The 14695-nt window shown below is 41.6% G+C and overlaps 1 protein-coding gene across 12 annotated transcripts in view; it reads right to left on the bottom strand.

The window, feature by feature from the left end:
* Nucleotides 1-13796, bottom strand: part of PRDM10 (PR/SET domain 10) — a 37530-nt gene extending 23734 nt beyond the window's left edge. For 5 of the 12 annotated variants that reach the window (XM_050910895.1, XM_050910894.1, XM_050910888.1 and 2 more), the window contains exons 1-8: nt 13642-13796; nt 11644-11808; nt 9944-10003; nt 5244-5451; nt 4619-4860; nt 3350-3553; nt 1248-1320; nt 470-587 (exon numbers count right to left, since the gene is read on the bottom strand). In XM_050910895.1, the coding sequence (XP_050766852.1) occupies nt 470-587; nt 1248-1320; nt 3350-3553; nt 4619-4860; nt 5244-5451; nt 9944-10003; nt 11644-11808; nt 13642-13734 (1163 nt within the window). In that variant the 5' untranslated portion in view covers nt 13735-13796. Of the gene's footprint in view, nt 1-469; nt 588-1247; nt 1321-3349; nt 3554-4618; nt 4862-5243; nt 5452-6473; nt 6594-9943; nt 10004-11643; nt 11809-13641 lie in introns of all 12 variants that reach the window. The other 7 variants (XR_007767696.1, XM_050910885.1, XM_050910886.1 and 4 more) reach the window with 5 other exon arrangements.
* Nucleotides 13797-14695: the final 899 nt, after the last annotated feature.

The raw sequence follows: 14695 nt of genomic DNA on the forward strand, positions 1-14695 counted from the left end.
AACCAAAACAAAATGCAGCACTTGCTAAGTTTCAGGAAAAAGAAGGCACCAATGTCTTGTGCTCTCTGATGGATGTTTGTAGATTCAGCTTTTAATAGGTCATGATAAACTATCTTGCCAGCCCAATGAGGAGCCAAAGCACTAGAAGTCTTGTTCTCCGAGCTCTGTATCTGCATCCATCTGAGAAGCATCAGTATTTCAATACTGTGGTACTGAAATATTGCAATTTTTAAAGTCATTGGCCAAAAACCAAAAGCCAACCCAAAAAATCTCACCATTTCAATGGGGTATTTATTTCCTTCGAGCTACTTCTTTCGCAAAGTCTCCTACACCAATCAGCTTCCTGGTGCCACATTCTTACCTCCTGGTGCTGAGCCGTTCTCTCATGGGTGTGATCTGTAGGGCAAACTTCCTGCAAGTTTGGGGAAGCACCATAGTGATACACAGACAAAGCTAAAGCTTTCAGTACCTGCTGAAGAAGTCCAGCTTCTCATCATGGGAGTTGAGGTGCTGCTGGAGTTGCTCTGAGCTCATGAAACGACGATTGCACTCGTAACACGGCCAGTTCTTCTCTTGCTCTCTGAGAACTATGTTCAATTGGAAATGTCAATAACAGCATTTCAGCCACCACCAATTAAACGCCTCATTTTTTTTCCCAAGCCTTTCTGTCCTCTGTGGGCCGTATTTCTCCCCTGAAGGTTAGACAGACTGCGGAATACCCAGCACTGCTCCATTTAGCTTTGCTTTTATCCCCTCTGCACTGTGGCATGACTACAGCTCATCACAGAAAGACAAAAAGGTCGCTGGGGACAATTCACATGGACTATAAACACTGCTTAAAATTCAGGGAGATTTTGAAGTTTACCCTTGTATGGAAAAGCACCTACAGGATTGTGCCTCTGGCATAAGTTAGGGGAGGTCAAGAGAAATTTCTCAATCTAAAGCAGGAGCACATCGGTTTATGACACAGACTCAACACGAGACATCAAGTACAGAAAAATATCTCTCTCTCCGGCAGCAACCTAATGCTTTCCAGAAACTGAGGCAAAAGGTTAAATTACTGTAGTATTAGCATGAGAAGAGTTAATAGAACTAAGTCCCAATAATACAATTCTAGATCTGGTTTAACTTTTCTTAACCTAGCAGAAATTTGGGAGCACTATCCAGGCCATATACTTGAAACTAAGAAGTACAACACCCAGCCACCATCACACAGCAAGAACGGAGAGCAGAAGAGCCCAAGTTACCCTTCCTTTCCTCCTCAGATATGTCATGGATCTTCTGGTTCACAAACTCTGCGTAAGAGGCAGCATACCACACCTGCAGCAGGAATACAAGATAACAGAACACTGAGATGGAACCAGAACTAAAGGGAATTCATGTGAAAATGGTTTTTAAGCAATACATTTACTTCACTCGCCTCAACCACTAACTCTTATTACTCCTTTCATCCTCAATAATAAAGTCTGTTGAGATCAATATGCCCCCACTGAGGAATAAAAGAGCTTTGCTCAGAAAGCATATCCATTTAATTTTAAGGTGTAGCCTCCTAATATGAATGTTAATCTCACACATGGCTACCAGTAGCTCTAAAGGAAGTAAGATTAATCTCTTTAGACCCGACTGTATGATTGTAAAGGATGGACGTCAGCAGAGTACTGTTACTTGTTGTACCAAGAGGAATGGAAACGTTGTTAACTCGGGGGATTTCCCATTTCTTTCCTGCTCTCTTTACATAGACAATATGCAGCACCGTCCAGAGACTCATTTAAAACGTTTCTGAACTTCTGAAGGATTGGAGCACTATGGTCCTCCTTCCCAAAACAAAAGATCTGCCAGGCTGCAGCATGATGGACCCACTTTCATTATACAAGGGATTTAGGAAGCCTTCAGCAGAGAGAACCACAGGAGGCAGAAAGACAAAGTTTATTAGAGCCTAAAATCAGATGCTCACATTAGCTGAGAATTCTGGCATCATTTCGCATTTTATCTTACTGTTCGATTAAAAAGGTTCAATTTTAGAAGAGATTTCTTAAAGAAGGCATGAACAGATTTTCAGCGTGAAAAATCTGGGCAAGTTTAAACTGGTTGTGGGCCACGTGCGTTTTCATAGCAGTGGTGAGTGGCATTTCTAACTCCTTCAAAGACTCACTAGCAGGTTCGTGTTACTTTGCAGGAATCTCACCAGCTGGACAAAGAAGAAAGCCTAGAGCTCCTAGACTACTCACCTGTCATGCAATACAGAAGTTCTCAGCTTTAACTGACTGATCCTCCTAGTTCAATCTTTGGACAAAATTCACATGAATGCCCTACGCCCACTTGGGGAGGAAGACACATTACAGAGCCTAGGTAATTCGCTTTCAATTATCAAACCAATTTTACCCCAAAAGACACTACTAACACATAAAGCAAGAAAAATGGTGCTTCTACAGGCAGGTCTGTACAGATTTAATTAAAGTCTGATTACAAATTGATTTAAAAACTGTTGAGAAAATGATGTTTGGATACACTTAAAATGGATTAACAAGGTTTCTAGTGATTCAGCTTAAACAAATTAAGGACTGATTTCAGAGAAACCAAAAAGAATCCTGCTCTTAAAAATCAGCAACAAGTGTATAAGCAGGCTTTTGCCCTGGTTTAGCTAAGTGTGTTTAAAACAGGGTTTTTTTTGTTAAACTGTTGAAATTTACGTGCAAGAAAAGATTTGAAGATGAACAAACGATTTCCTGATACCAAAGTTTTTCGGTTACCCCCAGTTCCCCAAAAGATGTTGAAAACGAAGGCCATCTCAGCGGGCCACGCTGCTTTGAGCTCAAAGTAATCAGTACATTTTTAGAGGGAACAAAAAGTAACTCACAGGGAAGTCACAATATCCTTTATCATTTTCCACATGCAAAGTTTCAAAAGTTCCAGGAAAGCCAGGTAAAGTGAGAGACCATATTCACTTAAGGCACCAGAAAACAAGTCAAGGGCACACAGGACTAACTGGAAAGGGCATCCAGAACTAAAAAGAATAAGACTGCTGCAATAAAAATTAGATTGCATCAGCAAAATATATGCAGTGTAAAGCATGACAGTGACAGACAAATCATTTACATACTCTTATTTTAAACTTCCTCATTTTATACCTGAGCCAAAGCTCATTTAAAATCCAGAAGTCGGTGGCTAACTACTGACTGACTTCAGTGACATTTGACTCAGGCCATCACGTGCTTTATCAGAGAAAAAAGCCCTAAAACTATTTACAGCCATCATTTCTGGCACTTGGAGATGCACTTATTAGGTAGCAACTCTAAGATTTTATCTCATCAGTAGAAAAATGAGTCACGAAAGACAAGCAATGCCATACCTTGAGTTCCTGCTTGGGCTCCACGTTTTTAATGGTTGTGTAATAAATATGGTGGCCGTACTGATACGCTACCAGGTTCTGCTCCAAATGGTTTTGAGCTGGACGCACAAACATCATCCAGTTACAAAGAGCCTCGCTAGAAAGTTCAAACCACAGGTCCTCTTGCAAGTCTCTGTCTTTTCTGTCACCCTTATCAAGAGAAACCTGTAGCAAAATCCAATTACATAAGACTGTAACTGTCTGGCAGCAGGTTCAAAAGAATTTGAGTTTCTAAAAGAAACTACTGTGCCCATGCAACTTTTACATTAGGAAAGCAATGAAGGCATAGCTAGTTTGCTCTCTTTGCTAACAGGGATCCAGAAACAGGCAGCACTTAGAAGAATACTTAAAACCAGGTAGAGATTTAACTAGGGAGACACGATGGACCCTTCCATAGGGCTTTCAAGGGCAAGAAGCATTCATTAAAAGGGTCAGGCACAGTACTTGACATGTGGCTATAAAGGAGGCACAAGAAGCTGCAGCTTTAGTAGGCTATACAGCATCAGTTGTCAGATATTTCTAACTGGCAGACCCACTTCTCCTTTCATTTCTTGACTCATGACACTGCCTCAAGCTGGAAGCAGCGCTTCTTTAGCTGAACTTCTGTTGGGTTACTGAATCTGCCTGCGGTCACAACTTCCTTGTCAGACACTGACCATCAGAGACCAGCGCTCCTAAGACTGTGGACCTAATCTCCAGCAAATAAAGGACCAATTCCTATAACGAAACCAGTAAATAAATGGATAAAAGTCAGTCAAATCCATTATATCTTCACGCCAACGACCTGGCATGAGGAAGGGGAGAAAAATCTCTCCTCTCCCCTACATCTTGTGGGGGAGAGGAGGGCAAGGGGAAGAAAAACATTTTTAACTGAAGTTACAGCATGACACAAAATAATGGCTGCAAAACATCCTCACATGGGGCTGCTATTTTTATGTCCAGATGCTGCTTCAGCCCACGTAAGAGCGATTCGCAGCATTCCACGTTATGAGTCCTATACATCGTAACACCATAATGCCAGAATATTCACCACAATTATTGTGTCTCCCTGAATAACAGAGTAGATTCCAAGGCAAAGCAATCTGGGTATTTCTGAGTTACATTCGGAGATGGAAGTAACAAAAGAACATCTCCATTGAAGTAAGTGATCAAGGCAGAGCGACAAACTCGTGAAAATCAAAGCGTAAGCACAAATTGATCCCGCTTCTTCTCTCGCACGCACACCCTTACCTTCAAATGGATGTAGCAGTCTTTGAGTTCAGTTTGTCTAACCAGGGGTCCTTCCACAGGTCCAAACTGCGTGCGTTTTGGGATACGCCTTTTGGAGAACACACCTCCCAAAAACCTGTCTATATAGAGCACCAAGGGGAGGCTGGCTCTCGCCCTGGTCAGCACAGGCCGATTTGGGATTGGATGCAAAGGTCCGTGTTTTGGACACACAGAGGGATGCGCGTTATTACACTCTTCACACCCTACAACACAAAGTCAGAGAGGACACGACTGTCAGGCAGACACTCATGCATCAGCTCAGAAGAGACAGCCCTATCTCTCTCTAAACATCTTTGGCTCAGCTGTAGGAACATTTATTCCAATAGTCTGTCTACATTTTAAAACATTAGAGAGGGCAGCCTCCTGCAAAATGAAGAACAAAGCAACTCAGAGACTCCACCTAAGACAGAACCTTGTCTTTTCAGTAAGGCAGCTCAATATGAGTCTACTTTTCTGGGTAGGAAGGGGTTTACTTATTACCGCTAAAATCTGAATGGTTTTCGGCTCCATTAACTGAAGGTCTGATGGAGGGGAAAGAAAAAAGGGGAGGGCAGCTAATACACTACATACTACTTCATATGCTTACACAAATCATTGGGATCAAAGGGTCGAGGTGGATCTGGTTCCCATTCATCCATGTCAGTGTCTTCCCCGTCTTCATCCTCATCTTCATCCTCGTCATCTTCCTCTTTTGTTTCCATCCTTCCCATTTGATTCTGCAGAGGTGCTAAAGGGTCAGAACCATCCACTGCCTCCATAGGAGGTAACACCTGGTTATGCACCGGTAACGATGCCTGAGGAGAGAATTCACAAACAAGCAATCAAATTTGATTCACGAGGAGGAAAAAGACTCTTACAAAGACGAGCAACGAAGGTTCTTGCTAGCCTACCCTTTCTGCTTCCTTTGGTAATGAAAAGAAGGACAAGGGAAAGCGAAGCGACGTGATAAACGATCGCTGAGGGATGTTTTGCATCGCTGTTGCCAACAGCCTCGCTCAGGACAGCTCTGTGTCACTACCTAGCTCTATGCTGTCAAGGGCTGACTTCTTGGGAGAAGAAAATGGTATCACAGACATTCTGGACCCTCACAGAAGGTCTGAAACAAAGTCCAGGCTCTGTGCAAATTATCTAGAGCCTAAGGCTGTATTTTAACTTCTTCTATACAAGCGAGAGAATCCTGCACTTTGGCACACAATCTTTTCTCTCCTATCGTACAATCAAACAAACACAATCCCCAGAGCACACACATAGAGATCAATAAGGGATGAGATAACACAAGGACTAGATATCAACTATGGGACATGGAGGACAGTTGAGGGCATTGTATTCTTTCACTAATTTTAAAGTTTATCCCTTTCTTCCCCTACAAAAAGTAGCAAAAAACTAATTGAAGTGCACTGCACAGAATATTCCATCACCCATGCAGGTTTCTCAGGTAGAGAAGAAGAAATACTACACACAGTAAAGCTGCCTTAAAAGACTGGCAAAGAGACCCAGTGGATGTTGGTCCTACGTGACAGTCAGCATTACATCCTCTGTTAACTTTGCTTTTCAAAGCTGCGAAGAGTATTTTAAGGTGGCTGCTCAAGACAGAACAATCTGTAGAACAGGTTTCTCTGTACATTAAATACATGATCTCTCGAAAAAAAAACCCCACACATTCCATGGTGAGACTATGAAAGACAGTACAAATCTGCGCTACAGCTTTCTCGCATCTCCTCCCGTATCACTCAGACACGTTTCATCACCTGAGACAATGGAGCAATGAAATCAGTGTACTCGTACATTTAAAAGAAGAGGGTGCCTGGCAACTTACTCTATCTGCTTGTGGACCCTGCTCCAGAGCCATTTGCTGGGGGGATTCGGCAACGTTGCCGAGCACGGACAGGTTGGTGGGATTCATGCTCTGAGCAGCAGCAGGCAAGAGCACAGTTACCTAAAATTATAGGCACTCATTTTAGCACTGCGTCATTTCCATCAGTCACTTACATACGGGCAGTGCCCTGCATGCAAAGCTCCCTGGAGTCCTACTCTAGGTCAAAAACTGCAGCATTTTAATGATTTTTTTTTATTATTATTATTTTATTTTTAATAGGGATGATGGACTTGGACAAAACCTGCAGATCTGGGGACAAAGGGAAAGGCTTCAAAATTCAGGCTAGATTTTGCAACTTTTGAATTTCCTATCTCCCACTTTTGGCTTTAAATTAAGGTCCTATCCAGCCTGGGTTCAAACTGCACTAGACAGGTGTGAGGAGCTTTCTAGCTCTTGGTAAAACCAGTGATTTGGGGTCTTTTTCTTTTCTATGTCCAAATTTACCTTTTTTTTTTTTTTTTTTTTAAGGAAAAAGGTAAAGAAGGAAAAAGCAGCAAATCCTCTTTTTGCCTATCTTTCTTTTTCTCAAGCAAACCAAGATCCATTATAAAAACAAGATGGTGTACTGACCTCGTTGGAAGATCAAGCGCTCAAATGAGAGGATTCCAACAATTATTTTTTCTTTACATTATTTGGTCACACTATACCTTTTCGGTTGTTTTCATACCCTTTTTTTTGTGTAGTAACAAGAAAATTAATGCATGTTACCATACTGCTCCCATCCATTCAGCGATAAAACAAAGCAGAATTAAGATCCTAGGAATCACCTTTCCTGTCTTTCGTTTCCTGCTTATCTATACAGGAATTTGCACCGTTATCCCACATGATTTTTCATCCTTCTCTACAGTTGACATCATGTGGCTTCTAGTTTGTGCCTCTGACTGTTAAGCAGCTTTTATGCTAAAATTAAAGCCCCTGCCCCTCTACAGAATGCTTAATAAACATCAGATAAATCTGAGAACAGCAAATTGTGCCAACAGTGAAGGAGCAGACAAGAAAATCCCTAACATAAGCAGATAGTCTTAAAACTTCAAATCTAGTTGTTTTGTTTAAAGAGGTATGCCCTGGTTTTGGCTAGGATAATTTTCTTCCCAGTAGCTGGTATAGTGCAGTGTTTTGGATTTAGTAGGACAATAACGTTGATAACACACTGATGTTTTAGTTGTTGCTAAGTAGTGTTTATACTAAGTCAAGGATCATGCCCAGCCAGCAAGAAGGCTGGAGGGGCACAAGAAGCTGGGAGGGGACACAGCCAGGACAGCTGACCCAAACTGGCCAAAGGGATATTCCATACCATATGACGTCATGCCCAGTATATAAACTGGGGGGAGTTGGCTGGGAGGGGCGGATCGCTGCTCGGGAACTAACTGGGCATCGGTCGGCGAGTGGTGGGCAATTGCACTGTGCATCACTTGTTTTGTATAGTCTAATTCTTTTAGTATTATTATTGTCATATTATTATCATCATCATCATTATTTTTCCTTCCTTACTGTCCTATTAAACTGTCTTTATCTCAACCTACGAGGTTTTTTTTCTGATTCTCTCCCCCATCCCACTGGGTGGGGGGACTGAGTGAGCAGCTGCATGGTGCTTAGTTGTCGGCTGGGGTTACACCACGACAAGGTATTAAGAGTCATTTATGAAACTGCTTAAAAACTACAGCAAAAAGACTTCAGGGAACCATGTGACAGTGAGCAGGAAACCGCCAAGACGACAGCTGAACCAAGCTGTCTGGTATTGACATTTCTGATGCCAAGCGGCAACAGAAAAGGCATCATTATTCAATGGCACACCTCCAGGTCTGCCAGTAACGAGAGGTTCACACAAGCTTGTGTCTATTTGTACCTCATATTAGCATTTGCTACTACTAATCACACTTCAAACATATCCTTACTTTCACTTCCATGTCAGACACTGCAAGGAATATAGCATTATTTTTAAAAACCTTTCAATTTCTTTTTAAAATAAGGTTTCTTTTGAAAGACAAAAGGAGCTTTGATTATTATTTTAACATTTGTTGTCAGTTCAGGGATGTCCCGCATGAAACGCTGACGTAAAAACACCTGCAAAGGCAGGAGCTGCCACAACGAGGGACTAACCATTCACAAGCAAACGAACATCTCTGCTGGGACGGCTGTCATAGTGTTGGAAGGGAGGACGGGCTGAGGACACACAGACAAGCGCTCATGCCCTTGATACTCAACATGGGATAGTAACAGCACACCACCTCTGCTGTCAGTGTCATTTGCACTGCATGGATAAGTAATCTCCACTTTTAATTAGATCATATATTTGTCAAATGAGCTTTAAGACAATTGATTTTTTGGCTTCCTAATGCAAGGAAACTGATGTGGCAAAAAATTCCAGAATGACACTCCAAATACCTCCAGAGAACTGGATGAAAACAGGTAACACCTTTACTGTGTCAGTCATATTGTTTCCTGCCTGTGCCTCAACAGTTTACAAGGTCTCCTTTTAGCAAGAAGAAAATTTATTTTCAGTGCACATTCAAGCCTTCACTATGCTCCAAGACTGTCAATAAATACGCAGTTTAATGATGGCATCAGTAATGATTCAGATCTAACATGTCAATTCACACATGCCATTAAAGACTCACTAAGCAGTAATGATTTTAAGTCTCTATGACAAGCGGAGAATTTGAACTAGAGATCTAGATCTGAAAGCACCTATACCCGATTACCACAACGCAGTCCCCAAAGATAGTAGTAAAAATTAACAACAAAACCTTCCCATCCATGATGGATGAAAAAAAGAAAAATCATCAAAACTTTATAAACACAGGCTCCAATTTTATTCTGTTCCTAGCCCACGTCACGCTGGCAAGCACATCAGACCTGGGATGCTCAGGTAAGGTAAGGGAGCCAGTAATTGAACTTCTTCAGGTTTTACAATTAATTTCCTGTGAAGTTTCTAGTAAACCTAGAATTTGATCCAAAGTTTCTATCCCTTGAGAGCCTTTTACACTCTTAAAGGCATTTGGATCAGAATCTGTATGAGGACAACTGCAAACCCGGTCTTTCCAGAATGACACATTAAAATAGTCAGCCACATCAGCTTGCTGACTTATTTAAAGGGACAGCGTTGAAAGATTTTTCATTATATCTGGGGCAGTAAATTAGTATTTTTGCTGAACATGAATTAAAAAGAGTACACTCAAACTCTCTTCACTTTTATTGTCATTCATGGACAAGCTAGCCAAGATAACAGTGGCTTGTTATCAAAAGCTTTTTGCCCTTGATCCCTGGGACGACAGTACATGACCGAAGACCGCCACCTGACAAATCCAGAGATAGCTTATTACGCTCTACCGCCACAACAATGTCCCTTTACCTTCGGTAACAGTTTCCTTACAGTTTCAGGCCCAAGGAGAATAATGTCTCTTTCTTACCTGCTGGGTGGTGGCATCCTGTTGGACGTAAGCCACTTGGGACGGATCTGTAAACAGAGTCTAGACAAAGTGAAAAAGGCTTATCAAACCGGCCTTGGGGTTGTTTACTCCCAACTCACACAAAAATTACCCTGCCACCAAGAAGTGATCCACATTTGATCCTTTGCTAACTTCTAATGTGCCTATTACCACAGCAGGCTAATTCAACTTACCCATGTGAACCTAGACGCATAGAGATTAAACTAAAATTAGGTAGTGCTCCATAAAAAGATAATATCATATTTATGTGGCACTTTTCATCTATATACCTAAAGTGCTTCATGGGACTTTTTTTTTTTTTAAATACAGAAAACACTTTGTGAATTGCCAATTTCATAAATTCTACAGAATGAAAATCAATAGCTGTATGAAAGCTACGTAATACTTGAGGGCAGGACAGAATATGACTATTAACTTTATCTTTCTGCAAATTCACAAGAGAGTTCCTCAAAAGAAAGCGTGCAGATATCAGGCATATCCTACATGTAAATTTAATATGGCTAGGATGTTGGGTTTTTTAATTTCACAGAAGACGTGCCAACTCCAATATTCTTACAGTAGCCTACAAGAACAGCCATGACGGGAGGGCTTCCCCCTAGGAAAAGCAAGACTCAGATGAAAACTAAGTATTGACTGAGGTCAGCCTCGCTTACTTTGCCAAAACTTGAAATATCTGAGCTTGTAGCAGTCTGGCTCCAACAAAATAACGCACGGCATAATACAAATTCCATTAGCGCTTTGATAATTTCATCTCAGTTGCATGATAGTGTCTTAATACTACACCTCTTTTGAAAAAATTATAGTATTCAGAGTTTTGGAGTTACTTGGTCAGTAACTTCCTGGGAGATATCCTCTCAAAATATCTTATCCTCTCAGAACATCCCACCACATAGGAATTGTTTTTATGTAACAGCCAAGAACTGCACAAGAGAGAGACCACACGGCACGAGGCTATGCCAGCGTTGCTGCGGGCGTCAAGTACGTGCACTTTGTAGCATTGCTAACCTGTCCTGTCAGCAAAGACACTATAAAACATTCTCGACAAAGCGTGCCTCTTCCTCTTTTTTTATCTGTCCACACAGATGCATACTATATTAACCCCATATAAACACATGCTGTCAGAGAATAAAAGCTATTTGATATAATTATGAAGAAGAAAAAGAACCTAGGTCTATAAAATCAACAACTTCTCTGAAGAGAGACTACAAAATTAGGTTGAATACACTGAGATCCTCTGCAAAAAGACATGACCGTTATTGTAACTATCAATTATGAGAACTGTACTATGTAAAACAAGGACTCTTCCAGAAGGCACATCGATTGCTCTTAGCATTTTACTGAATGCAACAGAGGCAGAATTTCTGGACAGATTATCCGTGTTTTGGAAAACTCCCTTGATTTAATTATAATCTCATGCACCTTCAGTGAAATAACCAGCATTTCATAACTCATAGCCTCGATATCCTTTGATTATCACATTTGCACATCAGACAAGCGAACAGCATGAAGTCCCTGTTCAGCAATGGGCAGATAAAAAGTGTTAAGAGCGACTGCCTGCTATTTTCCAGTCATATCACTTGGCTGGCAACTGGCTTTCATCTCCAACAAGATTGTTTTGCTTTCTAGGTGCCAAAATGGGGTGGGCCCAGAACCACACATGCCTGCGTAGCTTCCACGGGATGGATGTAAACGAGCGTGTGCTCCGAGGTGTCCACGGAGGTGTAGGAGGTGCCATCCGCCGTGTAGACCACCTGCTGCGAGGGACGGTCCTGCTCATCGCTGTACACAATCTGTGCCACTGTCCCCCCCTCAGGGACAAAGTGCACCTGGAAGAAAAAACAGATCCTGCACTGAAACATACGCCTATGGGAAACAACACAAGAGACATAGGTTGCAAGGTGCCTTGGAAAGCAGTGAGTGCCTTGTGTCCCAACTACCTCGCCAATTGTTTTGAAAACAATAAAAAACTCACTGTGTAATTCACATTTAAAATCTCATTGAATTACGCTAGCAACATAGAAATCTGGACGTAAATTACCATCAGTTTCTGGTTTTACTCTGCATTTTGATTCAAGACTTAACTGGTACAAAGGGCACCTTCTAATACTTGGTTCTTGGATCATCCTTTGAAAATTCATAAGAGAAAGAAAGCTCAGATATGAACTAGTGTATCTATGGGATTTATTGGTATATTGTTTCCCTTATTCTCATATTCCTTTCTGGATTTATGATAATTACTTCATTCAGCTAGTTCTGTAGTTGGAGGTAATTTTTTCTGTCTGATGAACGGCTAACAGAATCTATTAACTTTGATACTGCTTCAAGTAATAGTATTGCACCTATCATGAGGAAGCAATAGTGTATGTTAGATTGCTTCTCTGTAGTATGTACATGCAGTATCAGTAGAAAATTCAGCTATTTAAACAGAGAAACATATAACTGAAAACATTAAGCAATGATTCCAAGGACCACCAGAACAAGCTATGTCTAGGGCAGCAGTTTAAATCCAAACAAGTTGATTTTGACAGAACATCATGACCATAAATGATGATCAGTGGCCTACCTTCAACAAGCTAGAATACTTAATTCCAGTGGCAATAGGAACACATTTATCTTTTGACACCCTTTACATGCTGAAAACCGTTTTCAGTGCATGGGAAAAACAGGACAGCTAGCAGGAAACCTAGTTTCAGTATCCATATTCATATTCACATAAAATGTTTTCACGTAAAACGATGCCACAGTTACATATTTTATTTACATTGTTTCACCTTTTAGCTTGTGCTTCAGGAGACACCTGGTACTCCCCTGCGGATGGCAAGTGCTGATTCCGTACAATAAATCCTCATGCAAACACTACAGTAAGGATGCATGCAGTGTTTCACATTTGGAGAGCACTCTGCAAATACTAATTAAGCCTTATAACTGCCATGGGCAAACAACAGTATAGTTATCCCATTGTATAGATAACGGAACACAGGCCATTGAAAACTGCCTCTCTTTGCAAGTTTCAAAGCTGGAAATTACCAGGAGAGTCAGAATTTCTCAGCTTGTGGGTCAAATGACATGCAGCACCCTCTTCATAATCTATTCAAAAGAATAAATCAATTTACAGTCTTCTAGAAATTCTCAGCTGCATTGTCTCAGAGACAGAGGGACTAGCTGCATACATCAGAATCTGACTGTATTAGTCACTAACGATTAACATTTCTCCCTTCCCCGCTACCCAGATGTCTGACTGGAAAAAATTATTCTAATTACTTTCCCCAAGGTCCACCCACAGTTCCAACTGATTCGACCGATGCCATCAAAACGGCCTGTCACAGACCACGGATTTTGTTAATATTCCTTAATCTGAATACCCTTTCACTTTCCCACATGGCTATACAGATATTTGGACACTGCAACTTCTATAGCCACTGGCTGGTTTCGTTTAGCTCATTTCAGATGTCTGTGTATTCACTGCTGCGGTCTGCACAGCTCACTTGCTGAAGCTTTAATCCGAAATCACCACAGACATGTTTGTATTTCTCCTCAAATGAAAGCCGAGTTTCCAGACTCTAAGAAAGGCTCGAATGGGAACGCCTGCTTGCTAAGCCACCGCACCGAGCCCCATTCAGTCTGAGCAGAAACCGAGAGCTCTGGAAGGCACTAGTCACCTGAGCAGTATTCTGTTCCTGCTCAGCAGAGTCAGCCCACACCTGAGGACTTTCCTCTTTTGAGTCCATCTCCTCCCTGCCGTGGTGCTCCATGAGGGGAGAGATCTACTGGAGGAATATCTGGCTGAATAGATTCATCTGTTCACTGTGTTTCTACTTCCAGAAGACAAGGTGATCTTCAGTAACATGGCTATAAAAAAGGAAAAAAACAAGAAGAGATGGAGATATTAAAACAAGTGTGGCACACGGAACGGAGGTATGAGGTATCATCATCAGCTACTGCACTACAGTAACACACTGCCAGAGTAAAGCAGGCTTGGCTTTACGAACACGTGCATTCTCATTCACCATGCTCAAGTTCTGCCGTATAACACTTTCCACGTCCTATTGAGGAGCAAACACGTCAACCATTGCTACAATCGCACTGAAGGATTATACCGAATGCCTCCTGCCCTGACAGATTATACTGAATTCCTCCTGCACTTCTTTCCTTGGCCACAGGCAGTCCACAAAATATTCTTCACATTGTCCTTCTGGCACCTACAGGCTCAGAAATCAATAAACGATGCAGAAAACTGACCTTAAGCTTCCAACAGGAAAACACTACCTTCAGAGATGCATCAACAGTTTCTCGGTGTGTCTGAAAGAGTTTTGTTCAAGAACCAACTGGCTTTACATCTACAGGCAGCTTTCACCTTGTACAAAACTGCACTCCCGGTTGGTATTCAGGCAGTGTTACAATAGACAACTTTTAGAAAAAGAACAATGAAACTTAAACTCTAATTCATGCGAGCCCGAAGACCCTGACAAATTGCTTCCAAGCTAGGTTTTATTCACCTCTCGCAATTTTACTGGGGCCTCTCAATCTGCCATTGGGAATCTCAGGAGTGTAATTTACAGCTCTGGTGATTGGTTTAGTCAGTGGTTCAGCACCTTCCCAATCCTTGGTCTCTAATGTCATACTAAATCACAGGCCCAGGAATTAGCATGAGGCTGAGCCCATTTCATTTTTCAGCTAGTCCAATTAACTTTTATACCGAGTGCCTCGCTGGGC

The sequence above is a fragment of the Gymnogyps californianus genome, chromosome 25, assembly GCF_018139145.2.
Source record: "Gymnogyps californianus isolate 813 chromosome 25, ASM1813914v2, whole genome shotgun sequence".
Lineage (NCBI taxonomy): Eukaryota > Metazoa > Chordata > Aves > Accipitriformes > Cathartidae > Gymnogyps > Gymnogyps californianus.